This window comes from Diadema antillarum, unplaced genomic scaffold (genome assembly GCF_040938485.1).
Source record: "Diadema antillarum isolate AM-2024a unplaced genomic scaffold, OU_Dant_1.0 seq00000244_RagTag, whole genome shotgun sequence".
In the NCBI taxonomy this organism is placed as follows: domain Eukaryota; kingdom Metazoa; phylum Echinodermata; class Echinoidea; order Diadematoida; family Diadematidae; genus Diadema; species Diadema antillarum.
This window is the reverse complement of record NW_027271288.1, coordinates 690,148-717,129: the sequence shown is the minus strand read 5'-3', so window position 1 is coordinate 717,129 and position 26,982 is coordinate 690,148. Positions and strand designations below refer to the sequence as shown.

The 26,982-nt window shown below is 40.1% G+C and overlaps 1 protein-coding gene and 1 pseudogene across 2 annotated transcripts; both read right to left on the bottom strand.

Annotated features, from left to right (window-relative positions):
- Nucleotides 1-1,775: 1,775 nt before the first annotated feature.
- On the bottom strand, nucleotides 1,776-12,705 carry LOC139729525 (kelch-like protein 24). 2 transcript variants are annotated; one of them, XM_071640451.1, is made up of 3 exons: nucleotides 12,551-12,705; nucleotides 5,909-6,115; nucleotides 1,776-4,863 (listed from the first exon to the last, which is right to left on the bottom strand). In XM_071640451.1, exons 2-3 carry the CDS (start codon nucleotides 6,098-6,100, stop codon nucleotides 3,349-3,351), a joined length of 1,707 nt encoding a protein of 568 aa, XP_071496552.1. In that variant the 5' UTR covers nucleotides 6,101-6,115; nucleotides 12,551-12,705; the 3' UTR covers nucleotides 1,776-3,348. The 2 variants fall into 2 exon arrangements, with proteins under 2 accessions (XP_071496552.1, XP_071496551.1); XM_071640450.1 differs by lacking the exon at nucleotides 12,551-12,705 and adding an exon at nucleotides 7,716-8,029.
- A 10,271-nt stretch (nucleotides 12,706-22,976) lies between these two features.
- Nucleotides 22,977-26,749, bottom strand: LOC139729508 (uncharacterized; annotated as a pseudogene).
- Nucleotides 26,750-26,982: the final 233 nt, after the last annotated feature.

Here is a 26,982-nt window from a genome sequence, read left to right as displayed (position 1 = left end):
TACAAATCAGAGATTGTTCAAGATTAGCCCTGTAAGTGTATTAGGACCATAGGAACGAGAGATTAGGTGACAGTAAATCAGCGGTAAGGCAAATTCCTCGAAGGGGTAACAAAATAAGCCAACAGGAATTTTTCGATCCTATAGAATCATAAGATTGCAATAGAGAGAACTTCAATTCCCTTTTAAAAGAGGGGGCATTTTTAAAGAATTCCAATAGGTTGGGTACTTTATGTGCTCTTGGCAAGAATCGTTCGTAAAGTGTAAAATTAAATTCATTGCAACGTCGAGTGAGATGTTCATGGAATGATTTTTTTTTTCCTTAGGAACATAGAATCGAAGAAGGACGGAAGTGAGCTGTTGTTGTACATACTTATAAATTAACCTTTATAGATAAAAACAACTTTAAAAAAAATAAAAGCTGTTTAGATGTTGATTTGCTATGCTATCCAAAACACCAATCAATGAACGAACATATGAATTTCTGGTTTACCTAATCAAAAAACAAACAAACAAACAACAACTACAACAACAACTAACTGTATATTTCCACAAGTACTTTCTTTCCTCATTGATTATTATAGTATACATTCAAAGTCTTTCATTATAGTGCACACGACCTCGCTGACTGTGTGCTTCGCCGTAACTTTATCGAAACTATGAGAGGCTATGAGGCTCCTCCAAAGTCCGGGAATGTCTTTTCGTTGCAACATGTAGATGGCTGTCATATCATCCAACACAGACAAGACGGGTAAAGACGGAAGCAATTTTGGCAATGGCTAAAACATGACCGAAAGATCGAAAATGTGAGAGGCATATCATGGAGTTTGATGAAAGCACCGTCCGGTGCGCGTGCATTCACTTTAAAAATACTAGGATATGACAAGTTCAGTGTATGCATATAGCGTTAGATACAATGTCATTGTCCGATTCTATTCGATGATTATTTTTTCTTAAAAACTAAATTACATTGCCAAATCAGAAGATCATAAAAAGGCACATTATATACAAACTTATAAATTTCCATGACTTTCCCGTGGCATGCAATTCTGCATTTTCCCAGACTTTTCAGGCCTGGAAGAATATTTCCGAAATTCCATAGGAACCCTGTCTCATGATCCAAGCTCTGGGGATCCGAGGCACCACTGTGTCAGATGCAATCATAGGCAGTCGTGTAGCATATAGAAATCATTACAGTTTTTTTATTTATAGTGACCTATAGTTAGGCCTATCGGTAAAACAAAATCACTAGCAACCTTCATTCTGCACAAAATGTAGAACATATCTTTCCGATTTGAATCCACTATAAAAACTGTTACATTTTCGAATCGCCTTCCTATGACATGCTATAATGAACCATGCTGTGATACGTCACAGCGTAAAATTTTGAAACTTCGTAGTTAAAACAAAAATGTCACGACATCGCTTCAAGTCCAAAGTATACTCTCAAGTTCAGACATTTTGTTTTTTAGGTCTCTGTTGCCACGCTACCTCTTGTTTTCGTCAGCGTGGTGTTCTTTTATGATCAAAGCAACATGGATTCTTACCACCAATTGACCACTACATCATGTTCTTTCGGTTCAGAAATTTGTAATTGAAGTTGAAAATCCCAGTGCTCCCTTGAGCATTTTTGAAATCTATAAACCTACAATACACATTTCAGTTCGAATTTTCAGTGTTCGAAAGTTTAAGTAAGTCATTGCAACTCGGAGAAATGCGCAATATCGGTGTTTTTACTTTTTTTTTCGTGAGGTACGAAAAATTTCAAGTTCATAATATCTTTTCGAATTTGTTTGGTGTACCATATATTCTCAATGAGGCGAATTAGTCCAAGGATTTGGTTGCCTTTCTCAGCACATCTAAAAGTATCCGGTGTTCTATATTAACATATAGGAATTTCACATGGTCCGCCCTGTAATTATTAAAGTATCATGTATCTCTGTCATAGCTGTGTGAATTCCGTGTGTCTTTGTTGATCGCCAGAGCCCCGTAGAAACAAACGCTCAATTGGAGAAGCCTGCCTCAATATTTTGCTACGTTGAATCAGCACAAAGAATGGTTGAAGATAAACTTACGTAATCATTTGATTGTTGTGATCACGCCTAATGTATACATTCATATCATAATAATTGTACAAGCTGTCAAATTATGGTATTTTTATGACGTCTTCTGGAAAATATGACGATGCCGAAACGAGAAATTTAAATCACATGTTATACACGTAATGTGTCTTCTTCGATTAAAATACGGCGCGAGGTTTCGTAGCTTTTTCCCGAATCCTTTCTTCTCTGACATTGTACATAGTTTTACAAGATATCACTTGGCATTCACTCTAAAAAACTCCGGGTCTGAACTGACCCGGAACTGGGTCCGCTGGGGTCACACACCGTTCCGGGTCAGAAATGACAAGGAATGGGGTCAGATATGACCCCATCCAGAGTCATGAATTGGGTCAGGGTAACCCCATTTTGTGTCTTCATGACCAAATTCCAAGTCATTTTGGGCCCGAAACGGTGTGTGACCCCAACGGACCCAGTTCCAGGTCAGTTCTCACCCGGAATTTTTTAGAGTGTTGGCACTGACATTGTACATAGTTTCACAAGATATCACTTGGCACCAACAATTGAAGAAAATGGCTTCAGTTACAAAGTCGCTAACAAGAATTCCTATAACAATCATTTCATTTTGGAATTAATATCTAGTAGCTACAAAATCGAACAACGATTGCCCATTAAAGCAGTAACATAATACGAACAAGAGAGAGAGTGAATGAAGTAGCCTATACATTTAGTATGGTTGACGCACTTCTCTGTAGTTTACACCAGGTATAGCTTTGTATCTAATGACTCGTCGATCCACTATCTTAATTAGGCTAATCATGAATTCTTGCTTTGTCCATGTTCATGCCATGCAATGTCACCCTACGATGTAAAGGTTTGAGTTTATTATAGGCAAGGTAATGTCTTCCAGTAAAATAATCTTACCTCTTTATATAAGCCCTGTTACTAATCTGGGAAATATTCGTTTTATAGTGATCATTAAAAAACAAAATAAAACCCAATCAAACAAACAATCAAAACGTGAATCTTACAATCAACCAAATTGTCACGGTAGGGGTAAAATTTCCCTCTGGTCCACTGCCATGACCGCTGCGGCATAGATTTATCCATGGGCACGTAGAAACTGTTGCAGTTAGTTCATTTACAGTGATGATCATTTGCGACTTTATTTTCTGCGCTTTATAGAGTAGAAAATGTAGTAAACATCGGTAGATGATACGATTTCGATTTAACAGTACCACTAAGAGATATCTGACACGTCCTCATGTCGTACGGTGAAACGCACTTACTGTTAAAAATCAAACATTTGAAGACGAAGTAGATGTTGGGTCAGTATGTAATCACGGTAACGAAAAAGTAAACGTTCTTGTGGCGACATCTCGGAGTTTTCTGTTGTCAAAGTTTTGCTGTCGGCTTCTTCATGATCTTCTTGCATTTCGATGATTAAAGCTACACAGATTTGTAGCTCTTTACCCTGTTCCACGGGCTGAGTTAATTTTGCTTTGCAGTTGAGAATTGTAGGCCTAGTTTCTGTTGAAATTGTGTGAAATCCCCTACGTCGACCGACCGACCCAATTTTTCGTGACGATTCTGTGTCTTGAAGCGTGGCAAAGTCACTATTCTTGAAGTATCTGGGTGTTTGTTTTCGTTGAGAAATTACGATAGCAGTATGGTATTTCTGTGTAGCAGAAGGCAACTTTGAACTTAACTTTATTTCGATCTGATCTTCTGACACTGGGTCTTTTGTCACAAGCACTCCCATCTCGATGTCCTTTCCTTGTTCGAAAATCTGCTTCTCTCCAAGTACTTTCGTAATGCAAGGAGAAACACGAAGAAACTTCTGCGAACCAACTGTGACATTAAAGTTCCTGTCGTTGGTCATGAGGGATCCCCCAATCTGGTCTTCTGAGTCATATCTGTTTGGTGGACGGAGATAAAGCCTTGGACCTGAAAACTCATCAGGTAGTTCTCCGTGAGAGCCTTCGCGAAAGAGTGTCTGTATCTGCCACACTTTTAAAGGTAAATCTTGAAGCTTTTCGGTGGCCCTCGAGAATATAGCAGTGACCGTCACCTTCTTCAACTGCAGGGCATTCATGAACGGAAAGCGGATACACTTGATGATCTCGACAAAGATGTCGTCGTCTTCGCATTGGGTGAGCCACGGCTCAATCTTCTCAAAGAGGGCATACTCGCTCTCGACGACCAAGTCGAGTCCACTGTCCAGTATGACTAGCATCGTCGCTGCGTCGATGTCGAGCAGCTGCTGACCTGAAAGCAAGTTGAAATTTGTTAGAAAGGATTGGTGGCACAGCTTCACGATGTCTGGCATGTTGAATTCTTGAGCTGTCGGCAGAAGCGAAAGCATCATCACTACGTCACTGTTGTCGATGAATTCATTACAGAGCCCATGAAGTTCAGGGATCATATATTTATCGGCGAGTCGGATCAGCGACAAGACGTTTTCAGTGGTGAGGGCCACGGCGGCTGTGTAGAGGAACTTCAGAAAATCCTCGAAAACTAGTGCGTCGGGGTCTTCCTCTACCAGCTCCTGTCGGATGACTTGTCCAGAAGCGTTGTCGCTACGTTCGTCACAAAGCTTATTGTTAGGTTGCCAGGTGGGGTCAGACAACATAGTTTTAAAGACATCACTCCAGGCGCAGAGAACTAGACGATGTGCAAAGAACGTGCGATTCCCCACGCTAAGAATCAGATCACTGTACTGTTCCTGGTCGTACAATGCTCTGAAAGCAGTGTCTCCACCAGGATTCTCCTTTCGAGTTCCTTCCTGCAAATACTTGCGAGCAGCCTAAAAAAGGATAGAAATAGATTAACTGATTGACAATACCTGTTTTTCACTGTCTTTACCATAAGGCCCTACAGAGTAAAACACAAAACAAGACTATTTAACTTCGGTAACGTACAATTAATTTAACGCATGATTTTCAGATACATACAAACCCATGTACTGATAAAACTTTGTCACTATACGTACTTTGACTCCAATGCTGACCCGGGATAACACCTCAAAGCACCAATGGAAGAGGCGCTGTATAGATAGCAACTAACAGTGTACCTTTTTTTCTCTGGTCGAGTTTTACTTGGAAAGCAGAAGACACATTCATTAAAACGTACTGCTCACATCGGATTAGAGTTCAACATTCGCAGGACATACGCTAATAACAGTCCTGAAACATTTTGTTAGATTTATGGAGTCTTGGCCGGGATAAATGGGTTCGTTCCTCCCCTATCTTTGATATTCAAAAAGTTGAACTTTTGAGATAAAGTAAAGAAAAAATGCTAAAGAAGAAGCATTGTGCTTGAAATAAGGATATGGACTTTATGTACAGATTCACATCTAAGAGTTTACATGCAAAACCGGTAAAGCGCCATTTTAAAACATTTTGAACATGTTAATGTAAGTCTATCATCAGAATGAAATAAAACCTTTTCAGTGTTTCCTAACTTGTTGCATAAAAAAAATTCAATATTTTCATATAATTTTCCTCTGTTTCTTTTAAGCAGCTTTAATTGCAAATTATCTCAAAGGGAGTTAACTCGTTCATATAACTAGTACCATGTCTTTATCTTGAAAACTCTACGGTTCTTCTCGTTTTCATCCCTATCTGTACGATATTGAAGCTTTGTGCCAATACAGTGCACTCCTGTTATAACGGACAACGTTATAACGAAATTCCAGTTAAACGAAGTGCTGAGTAAAAATTCAGACCGCAGCTTCATCCACTCTATGTATTTTTAATATTTGTTCGGTTATAACGAAATTTCGATATAACGAAAGAACTTCAATATAACGGGAGTCTACTGTATGCTTCTATCACGTGAAAAAGATGTACCTGAACCTCTTCACGTTGTTTTTGGCGCACATGGAAATCATCGTCGGCTTTCCTTCCTGTCTCATGTGCCCATCCCACGCTGAATGAATAGTTATCCCCATCACTGTACCTATAATAGTCATCGTCGTAATCGTTGTAGTTGTATTCGTAGTCGTAGTCGTCGAAATACGGGGAATCATCTGAATCGCTCATCTTGTAGTTCTTAGTCTGTGAAAAAAAGTTATGTGCGACTTTTGTAGAATATTAAGATAAGTTGCAATCAGAATGATATTCAAATGTTTATATGAGTAACACAATGGTTTAGCAATATATACTCTATCTCTACTTTCTCTTGGTGTCGTAGCCAGGATTTAATCTTGGGTTGGGGGAAGGGGGTGGGGGGGGGGGGGTGGAAGGCTACGTAGGAGCGAAGCGACCGAGCCCGAGCGAGCGGAGCAAGGGGGAATGAAGTGTGTGGGAGGGGGTGTCCCCCTCCCACAATAAGAACTTTTTGCATTTCGATATGGATATAAACTCCATAATAATTGTTATGGATATAAACTCCAAATTTTATTGTCCAAGAATGGAAATTCATTTTGCCCAATTGATCGTGGGCCCGGCAGCCACTGAGCAGCGCCAGATCGACGTTGCTCTAACCTTTTCAACTGTTGAACGGCAAACAAGGTAGCAGCAACTCCCATCTTTTAACGTCTTTTGGTATGACGCGGCCGGGGTTTGAACCCACGACCTCCCGATTGTGAGGGCAGCCGCTCTACCACTGAGCCAACACATCGGTACACGATATGGTTAATGGTGCACTTTGGTGCATGTTTTGCCATGTTTTCATCGACTTGTCGACCCTGGTTCAAGTAAGGTAGCAGTATTTTGATGTATATCATTGTAACAATAATATCCCTATACAAAGATAAAATTTGAATAATCTCACTAAGAATATCATGAACACTGTCTGCTCAGCTATCAAACAGAAAAGGCATGAACACGAGTTTCCAGCGGTGGCGACTTCATTTAAACAGGGGGCATGGAATGCAAAAGAATTAATCCCTCACAAAATATATATGTATATATATATCACCCGAAGAAGCCTCGAGTGTTTTTTGTTTTTTTTTTTTTTTTTTGGGGGGGGGGGACCAAAAAAAAAAGGTTTGGGTAAGAAACTTCAAAAACTTCAAGTAATTCTGGATACTGAATAGATACGCTTAATTTTCCGACTGTTTTCTAAGCCAATTTCTAATGCAGGGAGGAACAGTTTATGAGAGACCGAAAAAAAGGAAAAGATTCATTCATGGACACAATATCAACTTTGTATGGTTATCATAATGCATGACATTCCTCCAGCGTGCGTTTTTTTCTTCTTTCCGAAGGCCGTGTCACACCTTTCCGGGCAAGTCTTGCGTGCGACTTATGAAGAACATTTTACCACCCGGAGGTCCCCGCTGATGACCCGCGCATGACAGTACCTAGCACGTATCTCACTCGTAGTCGCTCGGAGGTGCACTTCACATCTTTTTACCCGCAACCATGTTAAGGCCCTGTCACACCTTACCGGGCATGCTACGCGGGCTTGTTGTGTGTGGGGACTTTCCAGCATACCGGACAATTTCTGAGGACGGACGAGGATTTGGGCGAGTCAGAGCATGTGTCTTACTTGGTGGACGCGTTCTACTTAAATTGTACTTGCGGGTATACTGTGTGACCTGTGTACCAGTCGCGTGGGTGCTGACAACTCAGTGAAGGAATTCCTCTAAAGGAATGGCAGAAATCCCACAGAATGTCATTATCTTGGCTGCATACGGGGACTGCGACGTACCTGCATGGGAGTTGTCTGCGAGGTGCTGCCGCTAAGTGCCTCCTACTGGCGTTCTGAGTGGACCTCTCCGGGCATCCCCACGACTTACACGGCCTAGGTTTTCTCGCCTAGTTTCATCAGATTTGCATGTGAATTAATGAGGGGGCGCTCAAATTCAAGCTATTTTCGTCAACGCTCTGCTCTCACGATTTATTCTCATTATTTGATTATTCAAATTTGTTTCATGTCATTCCATTTAGATTCTATTTCGTTCAATTTAGAAAGCCATAATAATAGCTGTAATGATGATGCACACTTTTGGATGAATATTCGGAAAATTGTCATTCCCCAAAGTGTAATAAGTCTATAGAGGGGAATGAGTGATGGGAGGGTCGGGGATACCCCTTCCACATTAGGGGGCTTTTGAATGTTTTAGAATTGAAATTCAACGATCTGATCGAAGCACAATTTTGGTGCATGTGCATATCTGGAAATTTATCAGTCAGAGAAGTGAAGTAAATCTGTTGAGGGAAACAATGCAGGAGAAGGAGGGTGTTGTTCGTTATTCCGAAGGTTCGCTATTCCGAAGTTCGTTATTCCGAAGGGTCGTTAATCCGAAACACACAAATTCCCTATACCTATAGAGGTTCGTTAATCCGAAAATGAAAAAGGGTGCGTTAATCCGAACATTTGTGGCGTTATTCCGAAGGTTCGTTATTCCGAAAATTCGTTGATCCGAAAATGAAATTCGGAACAATGAACCTTCGGAATAACGAATCTTCGGAATATAGAGCCTTCGGAATAACGAACCTTCGGAATAACAAGCTGTAACCGGACAAGGGTGTGGAAACTTAGGGGTATAAGGCCAGATTTTGACATTAATAGGACGACTTTATTTCGCATACATTTTCCCCTTGTTCTTATGTCCTCAACATGAAGTGAATATCACAAAAATATTTCTCTTCATAATAGTATGATTGTCACAATGAAAGTGACAATTTTGAAATCCACACTGCTCTGTTTTGCTTATCTTTAAGAAATTGATAAGATAAGTATGTCAAACACAGGTTTATTGGATTGCAACTAGGAGTAAACACCTGTATTGTGTATGAGTAGTGCCATTGATGGTGAACATGCTTAAGTGCCATTGATGGTGAAACTAATTAACATGATAATGATTGAAACCTGTATGTCGTTGTAGTGAAGTACACACTACACAGTATAGAGACTTTGTAATGCAGGTGTGTTGAGAACTGGTTTTGGCTGGTTTGAAGTTGGCCATTTGGTTGTACCTTGGTAGAGGGGTGTATTAGAAAGGGGCAGACACACCCTAGCTGCCATGTAGAGTGGACAGAGTTCTCTAGAGCCGTCACACGGTACAGTCTACTTTGCAACATGCAGTAATTTGTCTGAGATTTTAATTCAAGCAGCTGTAAACTACTGAGTTGAGGAAGGCTGCTAACCTGCCAGCAGAGTTGGAGCTGGTTTTGCAGTTTGTAAGCTGTATTCGAGCAAAGTTTGGTCACCATCGATGGCACTAAGGACGGAACAGAAGTTTCCGTGTCGCACTACGGACTGGACTGGAGTTTGGGTGATGCACTTAAGCTTGGACTCCATGGCCTTGAGTCTCCATGTTGCTGAGACAACGTGCATGTGAGGTCAGACGAGTTATCGCGATAGCCACCTCGCGTTGGTAGTGAGAGTCGCGTGGTTACATCGTCAGTTAGCGAGACTAGTGGACACGTCCATAGACTTACAGAGGCCGGATCATGGTGATGTATACATTCGATACACATTCGCATTTGAGAGCAGAAGGAGTTGCAAAAGTCTGACAAACTTTCAAAGACTAGTAGTGAGATGAGATACACTCAAATACACTGAGATATATTCGATTTGTACCTATTGAGACCCAGGTTGTTGTGAAATTTTCAGGTGGTTTATAAGTATGAAATACCAAATTTCACAGATGTAAATTGGTCATTATTGAGTTGAATCATACTGAATTAGTATGCATAATGCATTCAGGTCAAGTCTGTTTCAGGTAAATCAATGGAGAATGTGGCTTTAAAGTGTGATGATTGGGTTTAAGACCTAAATGAGATTATGAGGTAAGATGTGGCAGTGATTCTGAGCCAGAATTAGCAAATTTTCAGGACAAGTCAATTCAGGACTGTCAATTGAGTTGTGGTAGCCCTGTTGGGTGGGCACGATATAGGTAGTGGACGTGAAGAGATAGAGTTTTAGATGTCAGGTGAGATTAGGACCTGGACATTTTGGTAAATTTGGATTGACTCAGAATCAGATAGGTCGCACAGAGTCAAGTCAGCTCAGGACTTGCTGTGGACCAGAGTTAAAGCCAAACTTATTTGTTTAACAGAAACAGCATTGCATATGACCTGTATACTTGAGATGGAATTTAAGCAAAGGGGAAGTTAATTTGTGAATTGAGTTTGAATTTCTTTAAGTGAGGATAATTGAGGTTAGGTCAGTGACCTCTGAGTGGAATGGTTTGAGGTCAAGACAGTGTCAACTGATGTGTTTATATTCTAAGGGGTTGATGCAGTTTTAAACAGTAAAAGTGAGATTTTGATATTGACTCTTACATTGGGTCAATTTTTGGAATTTAGAGATTTGAACGGACGATTTTGTTATAGAAATGGATTGACTGGTCAAATAATCTTTTGTATGTGAAATGAATTTTATTGGAAATAAACCTTGAGAGGTAACTGTACATGGCATGTGTGAAGTTATCCTTATTTGAGTAAACCCACGTGACAATGATGTTAACGTGTCTTACGTCAATATTCCTGACGTAGGCGTTGATCGTAAGCAGGTTAAGTTGTTAGTCGTCATATAAACTTTTCTGATGAAAGTATGGCGAATTTATATGAAAAATGTTCTTCCTTATCCATGACTACTATGGCGTTAAATTTTCATAAAATTGTTCAACCTGTAGCTTACGTCGTTTAACCAAAATATGACATGTATAGGCTGAAATATTCAAGTCACTTTTACTCCAGTTCAATACTGATTATGCTTCTCCAAATCGTATGTTACTTCAATATTCGGGTTGAGAAACATTTGATACCACTTGGAATTTTAACTGGTATTAACTGGTCACAGTTGAATCCATTTCACCCAGCTAGTGTATGTGCCGGTTTGTTCAACTGGTGTCAAATGGAAGTTACTGAATCGCATTGTGGACCACTTCATTCTGGTTGAAACCAATGGAATAAACAAGCTGTAAAATACACCATTTAGTTCCATGTGAAACAAACGAAATAGATATAAAGACCAGCAATATGTACATATTTATTATGTGACCCTGTATCACGAAACCAACAGAGAGTCGCCAGACATGGATATTCTGAAGGGCAGATTCTGAAAGAGCAAACTCTAAGCTTTAAAATGTACCAGGGTATGATAAAAAAAAAATGTATAATTCAATTCAAATGGAATCTCCAAACCTACGTAAATATTGGAACGAAAGCACACACTCTGAAAAAACTGTGAACTGAAAAACTAGGTTCTAAGTATAAGGTCTACTCAAGCGTTTAATCTTTGTCAAACCGTGTATTAACACATTCCGTCTTTGATTAATGCCAACTTTCATACTTGCGGTATAGATAGCTTTATCCTTTCAAAAATTACTCGTATTGAATTGGAAGTGAAGAGTGTGCAAGGGATTGTCAAGAAATAGAAAGGGGCCTCTGAGACATACCTGATCTCACTACTCTACAAAACAAGGTTATAGGAAAACTGCTGAAAACACATTTTTCCATTCATTTCATGATTCCAAACTTAGGAATAATATAGAAGAAGAGTAACTCTTTCAGAAAATATGAAACTCAAGACTGACTTGGTTGACCTATTTCACCCTTTTTGAGTCCTCACTGAAAATCAAACGGTGCGACTTGTTGTTGGTTTTGTGATGCATGGTCACATGATAATACTGCTTCTGTTAATATTGCAAATAGCCTGCGCACTATACACATATATAATATATATATATATATATATATATATACATTTTAAACCAACAAAGTTCTTTTAACTTTACCACTTTAAAATCATGGTATAAGTAAAATAAAATGCCAGGTAAGCAATTGAAATAATCTTGGCCTCTAAAAACAAATAGAGAAATAGATATAAAGTCAATATACAAAATACTGGGTGGCGGAGGGGATCTACAGTAACCACAGGGTGGTGAAGCAGCGGGAGATTCATTTGTTATTATGTATTAGTATTGTTACTATGCAACATGTGAACAACCTAGCTATAATAAAACCATTTTTAGAATAAACCATCTACTGCAGTTATGGTTAATATGAGAAAAATAGTGTTATATCCTTATTTTTTTTTAGGATTTATTTTGAAATTTCTATAATATGGTAGGATATCTTGTGATGTAACTGAACTACGCATATGCATCAGAATAATAATGTGATAACTCAAACATTTCTTTTTTACTTTAATCACTGTTCAATGGTAAATATCTTTATGAATATTCCCTGTGATAATCGCTGTTAGGATTTTCCTATACACTGAGCCTAAAAGGACAAACATTCCAAACATGTTAAATCAGAGGTACAGCTGTATCAATAGAATTGTTCTTTACAGTAGCGTCATCACACGTAGTCTACACCTTTCAGTGTTAATCTAATTGGTGACTGAAAGGGAGAAAATCGCAATACACGGGATCATCAAACGGCATGCACTAGACCCTATACGATAAAGGCACGCTAAAAGTTGTCGGATGCATACTATATTACAGCGTGTAGATTCAAATGCCAGATATTTGTCAAGAGGCGATAATTTGACGATCATGTAATCAATAATACATGTATCTCACTTACCAACTCTGTTGCTTTGAATCTTTATAGACTGGATGATATCATTAACTTTGAATCAGTGAGAAAACGAGAACCAGCAACACGTGAATATCCCGATTTTTTATCAGGGCGTCTGCACGCAAAGACGATCACAATACTGCAGTTCATGTGTAAGTAGGCCTACATTACAATGGCGTCGAAGTGTGATATGGAAGCGATAATGGAGCTCGGAGGGCGTCTTCGCATTTCTCTGTCTGCGGCTCCCCGTCTAGTGGGGAATTCCCATAGACCTGTATAAATATAGCTCTATGGGAATTCCACAACAACCAAAGCCAAACTGCAATACAAAGTCGATTTGCATGCATGTGTATGGATAACATTGATTGTGTGTGGGTGCGTGTGTGGGAGGGTTGCTGTACGACACAACCGTAAACTTGTTCGACCACATCCCCTCCCCCATCTAAGTTTCCCTTCTATCAAGACATCTATTTTGTTTTTGTTTGCTTGTTTGTTTGTTTTTTTGCTTGTTTTTTATTGATCCATGTTCCACGTTTTACAAATAAACCATAAACATATCAATAGATTACAAGAGATAACAAAAGTGAGAATTGTCGAATACAACAAATAAAAAAAATATATCTTGGTTAATTGCAATGCAGATATATACGGATCATATTCTGATGTAGGATTCAAACAGAGATAGATGATGGAAAATATTACACTAAGTTGATAAGAAATTTTTAAATGATATACGAAACAAGTAAATAAAAAATACAGTAGGCTTAAAGATATCTATTCTGAATTGTATAATGAATGTTTACCAGAAATTAACATGATAAAAGTAAAAAATAGAGAAAAATACTGACTCATGGCATACCTAAAACTTCTCAAAATTACGACATTAATTATTTTTTTTTAAGTGATTAAAATTTCACCCTCACCGCCAAGCTCCATGGCCTCTCGGCCCACAGACAATCCTTCTTGTCCTTAAATTGTTCTTAAAGTTCTTGTCCTTCTGGTCACTGAGGACGGTATCCGAGTCTGAAGGTTGTTCCCTGCATGGGAGAAGGATTTGGACGGTTCTGGGCTTACCTGGCTGGGGCTTCAGCTCCATTGCTCTTAATCTTGCCTGTCAAAGTACTCTTTTTTTTCCGCCGACATGCATGCAATAAATATGTGTCATCCAAAGTAACATACATGTAATCTTAGAACAATCGATGTTTTTTTTGTGTGTGATATTTCTGTTTTTATTGAAAACTATAACATCTGCCATGAAACAAAGTAAATATCATACCTGTAAAAGTATAATGCTCAATGGAGCATAAATGAACACACAACCAAGACAATACAATACAATACAATATAATACAATACAATACAATACAACACAACACAACGAAAATGTCTCCCTGCATATGCAGTGGAGTCCCACCATAACAAGAGCCATGGAAATAAATTACGTTTTATAAAATAATAATTACATGTATTGAAATCACATAACAGGGAAAAGCATTCACAATAATTTGAGATAATGGTCGGGTTCCACTTTTGAAAAAAAAAAAAGAATCAAATACAGATTTGTCGACTAAGGTAAGCTCCCCACCAATCTTTCTAACATAGTAACAAGGGCAAATGCCCCATCATTCACTCCAAAAATACTAAAACGACTCTGCCTATAGGTGAGGCTCAACTGCATATTATCCATGTCTGTACAAAATCAGAATAAAGTAACATTCCTTTACTGATTAATCACTCTGGTACATAAACGTAGGAAGAAGAAGAATCAAACTATTATATAAATGAAAGTGTCCATTCTTTTAAATGAGGGCCCAATTTACCCCTTTTCTTACTTATTTTATATTCATTTTTTTTGTTTCAAAGGATAGAAAATTTGAATCTACCTACTGAAATTTGCAACTAGAACAATCTATGTTGAGCGTCGATGAGCTACGACTGTTGTGATGAGGCGAAGGGCGGAGCTTGGCATATCTCTATATAGGCGCAAACTGAATGTTGATACACGTATTGCAGACGTTTTTCAGCCGTTTCGTTCGTTACACCTAAGTAGACGTCTATTTAGTCGTTAAAAATATATGTTTTTTAATCTATACCGTTCGTGGCCCAAAATGTTGAATTTCCCGCCGTCTAACACCGTTTGCAGTAAATATTTCGTTTTCAAAACTGTGTGTCTGTGTGTGTGTGTGGGGGGGGGGGGGAGACCCACTTCCGGGTTTCATTTCATCAGCTAAGAAGCAAAAAAAAAAAAGCCTCCCCCCCCCCCCTCCCATTCCACCGGCTCTGTAACAATGACTGCCCACTCCAGTGATAAGACAACATGAACAACAAAGAGTCATTGAGATAACGTCTCATTAGTTAACATCACATGCTCGTATTATTATGCATCAAACGCCTCAACGATTCAATAACATGACTATAGACTTATAGTAATTAGTCAAGCCTGGCAAATTAGGTGATTCTTTCAAGCCGAAATTGAAGGCAATGGCTATGTAATGCTTGAGATTTAAATTTTAAATTTGACTTGTAATCTTAACCAGGATTCGAGGCCGGTATCTTCCGGAAAAGATGCTGCAGGTCGTGTCGCCTACACGCTATATTGCACAAAACCTCAGATCCTTAAATCGAAGCCTAATTTTCAAGTTCAGCCACCTTTGTACAAGTAATTCCGACATTTAAACAAACAGCATTGGGAAGCTTGCCTTTTACCCAACGTGTCGGTTACCACATATCAAAGCCTGGGAGGTATTCGTTGGAAGAATAAGTGAGCCACTGTTCAGTGAACACAGTCATGTCAATTAGCATTTGGACGAAAAATGACTGCCATGGACATTACATGTAAAATAGTTAACTTCAAATGATTTTTTTTTTCACAGTGACGACGTTACATGAAAAAGAAAAACCATATTTTTTCTAATTTGATAGGGAACTAGAATTGGCCCACAACACATGAGATAACCTCAAATAAATTTGAAATTTCATGACGACATATGTAACCATATTGGGGTTATTTTCCATCTTAACAAGATATAACGGATTTCAGATATGCATTTTTTTTTCACATTACCACTTTTACACTGAATATCGCTATTAAATGAATAAATGAATAAATAAGTGCATTCAATTCAAAAGAAGTCCTAAATCTAGTTAGTTTGGGGCCGTGTACATGTATGTCTGTCTTTTTTATCTGACTTTGAATATATTGGGATCTATAATGAAGTTTATTCATTTTGCAATATAGAGGTCTATCTGTTCATTGAAAAATTTGAACTCAAGCTTCACGAAAAGGAATAAACAGGCACATGTCCCTCGGATAGGACATAAAATAGAGGTCCCATGCATGTGTGAGAGAGTCACAACTCATGCACGTAAAAGATCCCACTTCATTTATTCATTGCAGAGAGCAGTGTGTTTAACCCGTTGAAGTGGTCCCACCTTACATCCAACTGGACCCCATGGAAGACCAGCTATTGCAGCTGAATATGGGCTATCCAGCCATCTTCTTTGATGGAAAATGAAACAAACAAACAGACACACACACACACACACACACACAAACATTAGGCACTGTATAGGCCTACAGACGAACATGATACGGAAGGTTGGTTGACACCTTCGTAAAAAAACAACAACAACAATTTCGACTATATTGAAACTGATAACATGAACATTAAGCACGTATTGTTTGTTGTTTATTGCTATCTTTTGGTTAACTTTTGCGGGACTATGTGAGATCATTGTGTGTCAGTTTGTTCCTAAATTGATGCATTGTCATTATTTGGTTCGTGTTTGGGCTTTGTCAACATGCAGATTCATCAAGAAATATGATTAGATTATCGTTGTGTTGTTTGGATGCCCTGCTGATTGGACCTTGCAATTAAAAAAATTATTGAGAATAAAAACAAAGAAAACATGAACAGAGAATAATGCAGAACTTTTAAACAATCATAATTACGCTATACAAGCCTTCGTTGGTTGTGTATACCTTTTCTCCTTTCTAAAAAAAAAAAGTCTACTCCATTTTCCAAGTTAAATTGATTGCACGAAGTACGAACTTGATCGCCTGAAAATAAAATTTTCAATTTTAAAAACAAGCTCGTTGGGACTATCACATGACTATCGCATAAATTTGAATGCACGAGTAGGGAATACAATGCTCGCATTTGGAAATTGAACCCCCCACGCGTGAATTTGATTTGACGAAAACGAAATAGAATTCCCAAAAGTGAAATGGATTGAATATGAAATGAACATTTTCGCGTGCGTGCGCTGTGTGTGTTTGTATACACATAAATGAATTTGAATGGCAAAAGTATGAAATTGACCGGGAAAACCTATGATATGATACTCGATAGGAGCCTGACAAAACGCCGTGAGGACGGTGTCTGATAGCTTTTACGCAAGAGAAGGAAAATTAATGCCTACAAGTATTCATTAAGTACACATGAACGATACTAACTCCGTAGAGATTGCTTACAATGTGGAATACACTGATACACGTCTTATATTCGACGGAATTGTCACCGCAGGGAGTCAGAAATGTCACTTTGGTCCATGAAATATTATACGACTAATGAGCTATGTTTTAACACTCCTTACCCAGACAACGTCAGGACAACGTTCGGAGAACAAAATTCATCGCCTCGGGCAATAACCCCCCACCCCCCTAAAAAAAAAAATAAAACGAAAAATAAAGTTGATGTGATCTAAGCACCTTGCACCGCAGAAATATGCTAACTGTGGATAGCTACGAAAAATATTTGATGCACTGATGTATTAAAACAAATAAAGAAAGAAATCAATTGGAACTTGGAAGTAAAATACACTCAGAAAAAGAGTAAACACTTTTTATAGTTTTTATTTCTCATATAATTTTTGGCTAGATGTTATTGTATTATATACCATATAAAAGGATATTTAAATGGCTATCAACTTGGTACGTCAATAAAAAGGGAAACTTTCCGCATGAATGAACACCTTTGTTTTTCTCTTCTAAGGCACGAAAGTGAAAATTGCAAAAATGAACAAGTTGTCATTCATGCGTAAATGCTCTTCCGTGTAACAATAAGTCAGAACAAACGACAAATTTAACGCAATAAGAAACATGAATTCAGTTGCAATTATACCTATGATGCTTATATATGTGAAGTCCAAAAAATCAACAGAAGCTAAAAATAATTGAGGAAAACGAAAATTTTCTGTCAAATCTAAATTCAATTGAAATGAGAAGAATCAATATTAACGAAAATGAAAGGATTTTGAATTGATTTCTCATATTAGGAAAATTGTAAACTACATGTGGTTGTTTAATTTGTCTAATAGATTCTAAAATTAGTATATATTAAATAAACTGAGTAATTATTATCGGTTAATTTCATCATGTTTTTGCCCTTACTCCATATGTCATTTGAAGTTTGAGTAGTATAGAAAATTCTTATTTCCCCCTTAAATTCCCCACTTTGATTTTGTTTAGGGTTGTAAAGAGATAAAGGGAACGAAAACTTATTTTTGCTATTTCATTCATGTTTCTCATTGTGTTAAATTGGTCCTTTATTATGATCGTTATCTTAAAGGGCATTTTCAAATGTAAGATTATATGTCAATTTTTGCAAGTTTTACTTTTGTGCCTTGGAGGACAAAACGAATGTGTTCACTCATGTCAAAAGTTTCGCTTTATATTGAGGTACTAAGTTTATAGCCAATTAGATTACCTTTAATATGGTATATAACACATGGATTTTGATCGAAATCTTCTATGAAAATTATGAACTCGAAAAAGTGTTTACTTTTTTTTTTGCTGAGTGTACATTTATATTAAATGATACCGTGTCGATTCTACTAAGAGATATCTGACGTACCCTCCCAAAAAGGATTCATGCTGGGAAACAACGTAACGTAAAGTTCAACAACTTACCAGTTCGTTGAATTTATCTCGACGTCGGCCCTAGTCATCAAAAGAGCTATTCGTTTCTAACATATCGCCGCTTTCTGATGTCACCACGCTCTCGCTTTCGTCGTTTTCTGATGTCCTCAAGCTTTCACTTTCGTCGTTTTCTATTGTTACGCTTTTCCTTTCATCGTCTTTCTGCTCTTCATTGATCAAAGCTACTTGAATTTCTAGCACTGCATCTTGTTCGATCGTTCGACTTGATTTTGTGTTGACTTTGAGAATATTTTAGAATGCCTAGATCCAGACCAACCTTTGAAGGCACTGGCCTTAAAGTATTTGGGTTTCTGGTTAGGCAGGCCAATTCCCATGACAGTATAACATGTCTGTGTAGGAAACGACCACTCTACATATCTTACGTTTATTTTGATTTGATCTTGTGACACTTTTGTCAGAAGCGCATGAAGCATAATTTGGTCATGTCCTTGCAATTGGCTAAAGATTTGTTTCCCTCCGGCTACCGTCTTAATCCAGGGTGAAACATCAAAGAACTTCTCTGAGCAAGATTTGACGATAACATTCGTCTCGTTGGTCCTGTGGGATCCCCTAATCTTGTCTTCGGAGCTATCGCTGTTTGGTTGACGGAGATACAGCCTTGGACCAGGAAACTCATCAGGTATGTCTCCGTAAGAGCATTCGCGGAAGAGTGCCTGCAGCTGCCACGCTTCGAAAGGTAGATCTGGAAGGTTTTCTGATGCCCTCGAGAATACAGCAGTAGCAGTCACCTTCAGCAACTGCAGCGCATTCATGAACGGAAAGCGGATACACTTAATGATCTTGACAAAGACGTCGTCTTCTCTCTATCGGGTGAGCCAAGGCTCGATCTTCTCAAACAGGACGTACTCACTCTCTACGACCAAGTAGGGTCCGCTGTCCATTACGACTAGCATGGTCTCTGGGTCAATGTCAAGCACCTGCTGACCTGAAAGCAAGTTGAAATTTGTCAGAAGGCATTGTTGACAGAACTTGATGACGTTTGACACGTTGAATGCTCGGGCCTTCGGCAAAAGTGAAAGTATCGCCACCACGTGACTTGAAATATTATTAATGAATTCATGACAAAGCCTGTGAAGTTCATGCATAATATATTTATCTGCCAGTCGGACTGGTGAAAAGACGTTGTCGCTGGTAAGGGCCACGGTGGCTGTGTACAGGAACTTCAGAAAATCCCCGAAAACTAGTGCGTCTGGTTCTTCCTCTACAAGTGCCTGTCGGATGACGTGCCAAGAAGCATTGTCGCTACGTTCGTCACAAAGCTCATTGTGGGGTTGGCAGGCGGGATCAGACATCGTTTTAAAGACATCACTCCAGGTGCAGAGAACTAGACGATGTGCGAAGAAAGTGTGATCCCCTACGCTGAGAATCAGATCACTATACTGTTCCTGTTTGCATAATGCTCCAAAAAGAGTGTCTCCACCAAGATTTCCCCTTCGAGTACCTTCCTGCAGATACTTGCGAGCAGCCTATATAAAAGTACAATAACAAAGTACAGGTGGGTGAATTTTCCTAGTGTAGTACTTGGATAATGTGTCTTTGATTTTAGCCGATATACGTGTTCACTACCTTTCGAAGAGATTAAACAAATAGGCCTAAACGACAAAATTGAGTAAAATTATCAAAATAAATTATCATCTTCTTCTTTGATGGGCTGCTTATCGAACACGACTAATCAATAGCCTATACATTTTAATTTCCAACGCAAGTTTACTTCTCTTGCATTCTTGCAGACTATTACCAAAGAAGAAAATAACAAACATGATTTGGGGGGGGGGGGCATGGTGTCTTTTTGTATATTCTGTAACGCTGCCAATAGGCCTCATACCTCTAAAGTTTGTACAAAAGTTGGCCATGAGTTTCAAAAATAAGATAAAAATGTGCAAACATGGCCCTGCACGCGAATATGGCTGCGGCTCCAAGGGGGTCTGAATACGCCATAAACAAACTTAAAAGTGCTCTCACTAATGTACATTGTATTTACTGAGAGCACTAAAAGATTACAATATGTATGTATGTATATATATATATATATATATACATATTCTCTATTTACTCTCTAATTCGGGGGCCCAAGTGAAGCATGATGCCCAAATATTTCCAAATATATTATCTCCCAACCAATAATACCTGCCACGATTGATAAAACTTTGACCATGCGTTTTTAATCAGACGATGAAAATGTGAAAATTGGTCCCACATCCTCACAAGGGCCAAGAGGGGGCACCGCCAGATCCGCCAAGAAAACACTTTAAACTGCAGTCACGAATGTACCTACTCAAAGCTCTAACTGACATGACTGAGCTCCATCAATGGTGATTCTCCAGATTTGTCATGGGCCCCTAGGGTCCCTCAGTGGGCCAAAGTGACCTTTTGTGTAAATATCTATTCAATTATCCTCGTGATAGCTCCTGAAAAATTTGGAGAAAATTTGACAATTCTCACGAATAGATGAAAATGTAAAAATTAGGCCCAAAGCAATTGGTCCCCTCGTACTCAAGGTGGCACCCAGGAAATGTCATGAAGAAACGTTAAATCACAGTCACCAATGTACTTACTCGAAGCACTTACTTAGCTCCAACACCTAGAAAGGATTTCAACAAGGTTCCCCAATATTGCGTCTTCGAGGCAATCGTGCCCCCCTTGACGAATTGAAATCCTCTTACTCTGAGGGAAGTTAGGGCCGTTAACGACCGCCCCGTCACTGTACAGGCATGCTAACCAGGAAACATTGAACTGCACATTACTTGAATATGAGACCATTCTGAAGCAAATAATTTTCACACAATAATAGATATATAATGTACTCTTAAATGAATCTCACAAGGATTGGAACAGTCACCCCAGCATTCCCACTGATCAGTTTAATAATAGCAATCCCCTTCAATGTGGAATGAAATGTATACGTTTCAATTCTTTTGCTTCTAACTTGTTCATAGGCATAGTAGCCTACAAGGTAAACTCGCATCTGGTCATAATAGTAGGCCTATCTGTCAGTTTCTACATAGGCATATCATGGTTTTGTGTTGTACAATTCTTCTTCTTCTTCTGCATGCAGTCATGGCACTTTGAGAGACGGGCCCTCAAGGGCCAATCATTATTTACAGATAGTGAACAATACATTGTGCAGTAATATGTACATGTGAAGTGCTGCTAAAAATGTTCGGCATGACAGGATGCTAGATGAGGGCTTCCCTCAATGCCTTGTTAAAGACATCGAGTGATGGGAACATTGCAGGATCCTTCTTCAGGTTGTTCCATTCTCTGCAGGTGCTGGGAAAGAAGGATGAAGAGAAAACTTGTGAGCTGGAGTGTGGGATCCAGAATCGGCTAGCATGGCCTCTGGTATTTGACGTCAGTGGTGTGAGATGGTCCTTTCAATCAATATCAACTAGGTTGAATAGTATCTTGTAGAGCATTGCTAGCCGACTGTGCCGACGTCTGCTCTGTAGTGTAGGCCAATGAAGATCATTTAGCATGGTGCTGACACTTGATTGGCGGTCATAGTTGTTCATGACATATCTCGCAATATTTCGCTGGACCTGCTCAACTTTCTTGATGTTTTGTTGTGTGTGTGGATCCCATGCTACTGCTGCATATTCTACTGTGGGTCTTATGTAGGTCTTGTACGTTGCTTCTTTGATCTTACGGGGACACCGTCTGAAATTACGCTGAAGAAAAGATCGAGTTGAGTTAGCTCTCTTGGAAATCATGTCGACATGGTTGTTGAAGTTAAGGTTGCTATTGATGTGAACCCCAAGAAATCTGGCGCAGATGCAGCTTCTGCAAGACCTAATCCATGAATGTTAGGGTAGAAGTGACTGGCTTGCGTTTCTTTGTCACACGCAATACTTGAGACTTTGCGCATGTTCCATGTGCGCTCCCAGGCCTGCAAGTTATCAAGATCGTCTTGGAGTAGTCTCGCATCACGGGGAGATGATATCCTCTTGTACAGAGCACAGTCATCTGCGAAGAGCCGGGTTGTGGAGATTTTAACACAGTCCGGAAGATCATTTATGACGGCTAAGAAGAGTAAGGGCCCGAGGACACTCCCTTGTGGCACACCAGATGCCACAAGCACCTCTTTGCTGACTTCACCTTCAACCTGGACCTGCCGTGTGCGATCTCTGTGGAAGTCTTCAACCAACGGCAGAGTACACCCTCTCACGTACTCCATAGTGTTCGAGCTTGTGGAGGAGCAGTCTGTGGGACACCGTATCAAATGCCTTTGCGAAGTCCAGTAGGATGAGATCAGTCTGTCCTTTGTCCTCTATTCCTCTTGCTAGATCATTGATGGTCAAGACCAGCTGAGTGTCACATGATCGTCTTTTCCAGAAACCGTGCTGAGCATCGCATAGGATTTCGTGGACTGTGAGATGTTCATGATGGCGCTATGGATGACATGCTCACACAGTTTAGATAGGATGGCAGTTAGGAAGATAGGCCGGTGGTTGGCTGGAGATGACCTGCTTCCCTTTTTGAAAACTGGAACAATCAACGCCTTCTTCCATATGCTGATGGCACAGTTCCTTGGTCAAGGGAGGCCTCAAACAGAAGTGTAAATGCTGGTGGAATATTTTCTGCAATTTCTCTAAGAAGTCTGGCAGGGATACCACCTGGCCCTGTCGCCTTGTGCGGATTCAGATTCTTGAGTAGCTTGATAATCCCCTTGTTGTTGATGGTGATACGGTCCATTGGTGGGTGAGGGGAACGTCCATGGTCAGGTAGGTTAGGAGTGTCGTCAACAGTGAAAACGGACGCGAACTGATTATTCATAATATCAGCCTTCCCATTGGGATCACTGTACAACAAGTTACCATCCATCAAGGGGGACACACCAGTTTGGTCGCAGCGCTTTGCTTTGATGATGGCACCAAGTCTCCGGCCACTAACGCCCGGCTCACTACAGACAATATCACTGATGTATTGGTTGCAGGCCTGGCGGCAAGTAGTTTGGGCTTCCCTCCTCAGTCTGCGATATATCCTCCATTCCCTATCTCTGTTGGTCTTTTTTGCTTTCTTGTACGATCTTGCTTTCCTCTGACAAATCCTTTAGGTCAGTGTGTTGTACCAGGGCTGGTTGAATCTGGATGAGCTGGGCTTAGAAGGAACATCCTCGGTAAGGGTCTTCTTTAAGAACTGCTCAATCTCGGTGGCCGGAGTTTCTACTGGGCTAGCTGTTAGAATGGCAGGAAACAAAGTTGTTGTTAGTGTTACTCTGTATCGCTTCAAAGTCGGCTCTCTTCCACAATATTTTGTGGAGTACTGGCTTCTTTCTTCCAGCCCTGATGTTCCAGTCAGCGTGAATGACATCGTGGTCCACTCAGGCCTGGCAAACCTTCACAGCGGTTAAGGAAGGATGGACGGTTGGCACGGATGACATCCACTATCTTACCATTAGGAAAGTCAACGATCTGCTCTAAACCAGTACGAGCAAGCATCTGGAGAAAGGACTCACTTGGTCAGTAGGCCAGTCGACATCAGGGAGGTTGACATCTCCTGCAATCCACACTGGCGTGCCTGGACGAGTACTACAGATATTCTCTATATGATTTGCAAGGGTTGTCATGTAGGCCTATTTACGGCTGCTTACTTCTTGGTGGGCGGTAGAAGGCACCAACGATGACAGGTTGCCTGCCACATAGAACTTTGGCTGCAACAAGTTCAGACTCAGAATCAGTCTCTGGTTGCTGGCTTCTACGACTTGATTTGATGCCAAGGAGTACACCCCCATATAGCCATCTTTACGATCCTTTCTGTAAACTGCATAGCCTGTTGGAAAGATGGATGTCAGGTTTAAGCCATGTTTCACAACCAAATATGATGTCAGGTTTTGTAGCCTCTAGGAGGCTCCAGAAAACGTCATGCTTCCCATATATACTCCGAAAATTAATTGTGAGAGTACGAAAATTTGATGCCGACTTCCTAACTGTGGAACGTTTGGTTGGTGATGAGTGTGCAGGAGGAGATCCTGACATAGAATCAGTGTCTAGGCTTGATGTCAAGTCAGGATTGCTCAGACTACCGGGACAGCTAATATCAGTTCTGTCACTTGAGGAACCAAAGAGACTTGTTGAAGAGTTAGCGAGACCACACTTTGCACATTCCCATGGTAAGTCTGATCTAACTGCAAGACTGGAAAAGGTCTCATCTTACATGTTGATACAATCTGCATGGAACCATGTATTGCAATCATCACACAGGATGCTTGCTTTCGCTCCCCTGTAATCTGTACAAGCTTTCTGGCATTCGCTACAAGGGTAGGCATATTTAGGTAACCTGGGACCTGGATTTCTTTCAACATCTCCTGCGTATGATGACAAGAAGACCCAGAATGATGGGTAACTTACAGTTAAATGTAGACCTCTGGCATTGTACAGCCATCCTGGAAGAAGGACTTGGATGTAACAAGTTCATATATCATTCATCAATAATGTGTACACCGTAGGAGCAGTGGTGGTACATTATACACACAAGTAATCAGCTACACAATCCACACATGCTTGACATAATACACATTATATATATAGTGCATGAGGCTGAATGCACTATAACAATATATAAGCACCGACAAATTCTGAATTTGTCCCGAAGGCCAGTTATATTCAATGAGGCCGCAGGCCGAATTGAATATAACTGCCTGAGGGCAAATTCAGAATTTGGAGGTACTTGTATTGTTATAGTGCAAGAAGAAATCATGCACTATGTGTTATATAAAATAGTATACATACCCAGGTGAATTATAAAAATAGGTAGAAATAGGGAAGTCCAGATCACTTACCCATACCAGTTTCTTTCAAGCTGTGTAGACAAAATCCGGAAGTAACAGTAGAAACTCGTAACTATAACAGTCAACAGTTAACACGTAATTAACGCTCTGGAACACCGAACACAAGATCCAAACGTGAAATTCCATAATGGCATAGTTCTAGGCCTATAACATGAGACCATGCCCATCACATCGTCATTGAGTTTGTTCGTTTACTTCTGATAATAAATTTTGACTTTGCATCCATGAAAATGAAGTTGCTGGTGAGTACTTATGTTGGAACTGATGTTGATAGGAGAAGTGTGGGGTGACGCGAGTCCAGCCGTAACGTTAGGACTAGATGTAGGCCTAGATCTGCGAGCGACAGAGCTAACGTTAGTAGTAGTACTACTAGGACCAGGACTACATGCAGGAGTAGGACCAGGTCTAGGCGCAACCGGATTCAAGCACATACTTGTGGCAGGTGTTGTAGGCGTCGACTGGACCCGAGAAATGGTCAAACTCATTCGTCGCTTTTGCTCTTCCTCAACTCGAGAATAATGCTTTATGCTTGTCTCAGATTTGTGGCCGGAGATTGCCATTATATGGCGTGCTTCGAATCCAGCATTATCGAGTTTGTGAATTGAAGTTGCCCGAAGGCAGTAATCGACGACATTTTGTTCGCAAGAGTATTCACACCTACGGGAGAATTGTCGTACCATGGCTGGCCAGGCCTTGTGGTTGCTTCTGGTCGTTGCCACAATGCATCACAGTGTGGATGTAGGTGTGAGACATATTTCACGAAAGATTCAACGGGGCAGTCATCCCTATGGGTCTCATACATACGACCTTGTTGACTTTGTTCGTCATCAAGCCCTTCCCCACGGTGATTCTTGGTTTTCATGTCTCTAGCCAGATACACATACCTTTGATTCGAAGAGTCAGTTGTGACAGCAAAATCTCCCTTGTTCATGTTGCGGAGATTTTCTCTTCCCCTGTTGCAGAAATGCAACATTAGATCTAAGAAAACCTTATTCTGGAGACCCCTTGGTGTCGCAGGTGAGACGGCAGGTGAAGATTTGATTTTTGACATATCTTCGTCGGTGATAGGGTCCTTATGTCGTACGGATCCTTTCCCAGCCTCTTTCACTTTGTGTAGCACAGCTTTAAATATATCATTTGCACCTTTGAAGTCACCATCGCTACAAATGTTTACGTCAAGCGTTTGTTGAAAGTGTCGCTGAAGACCATAACGAAGTGTGATCAGAGAGCGCTTAGCGTATAGTTCCCCATTTCCCCTACGCACCTCCGCGTAAAATGTACGCAGAAAGCGGCACAAGTCTTGGGCTGACTTGCTTTCAACATCGGTCAGGCTGATTCTTTTTTCCAAGTAGTACGATTCCAAAATTCGAAGCGCGTATTTTATGACGTCTTTTGTTTTCTTTGCGTCCTTATTGTCTAAGATGTCGCTTAGATCAGTCTCTGTTAGAGTAGCGAACCTGTTGTTTTCAGCTTCCATGTTTAAATCTACCGCCGAACTAGTCGAGTCCCCCACATACATCCATTAGTACATGAGTTGCTGGCGGCGATGGATCAAACTTCGATAACGGTAGTATCGAAAAAAGGTATCGTGATTGTGGCGCAATCGCGTCGATAAGGTGTGGGATTCAGTACTCGATGATTGAAATGAGGGAGCAAAAACCGATATCAAATCGATAGTGGGTTATCGTTTGCAATCGTTATATTTTGCGT

Coding starts and splice junctions, on each gene's coding strand:
- LOC139729525 (XM_071640450.1), bottom strand. Junction 4,864..5,908: donor AACAACGTGAAGAGGTTCAG/GTACATCTTTTT, acceptor ATCCTTTTTTAG/GCTGCTCGCAAGTATTTGCA.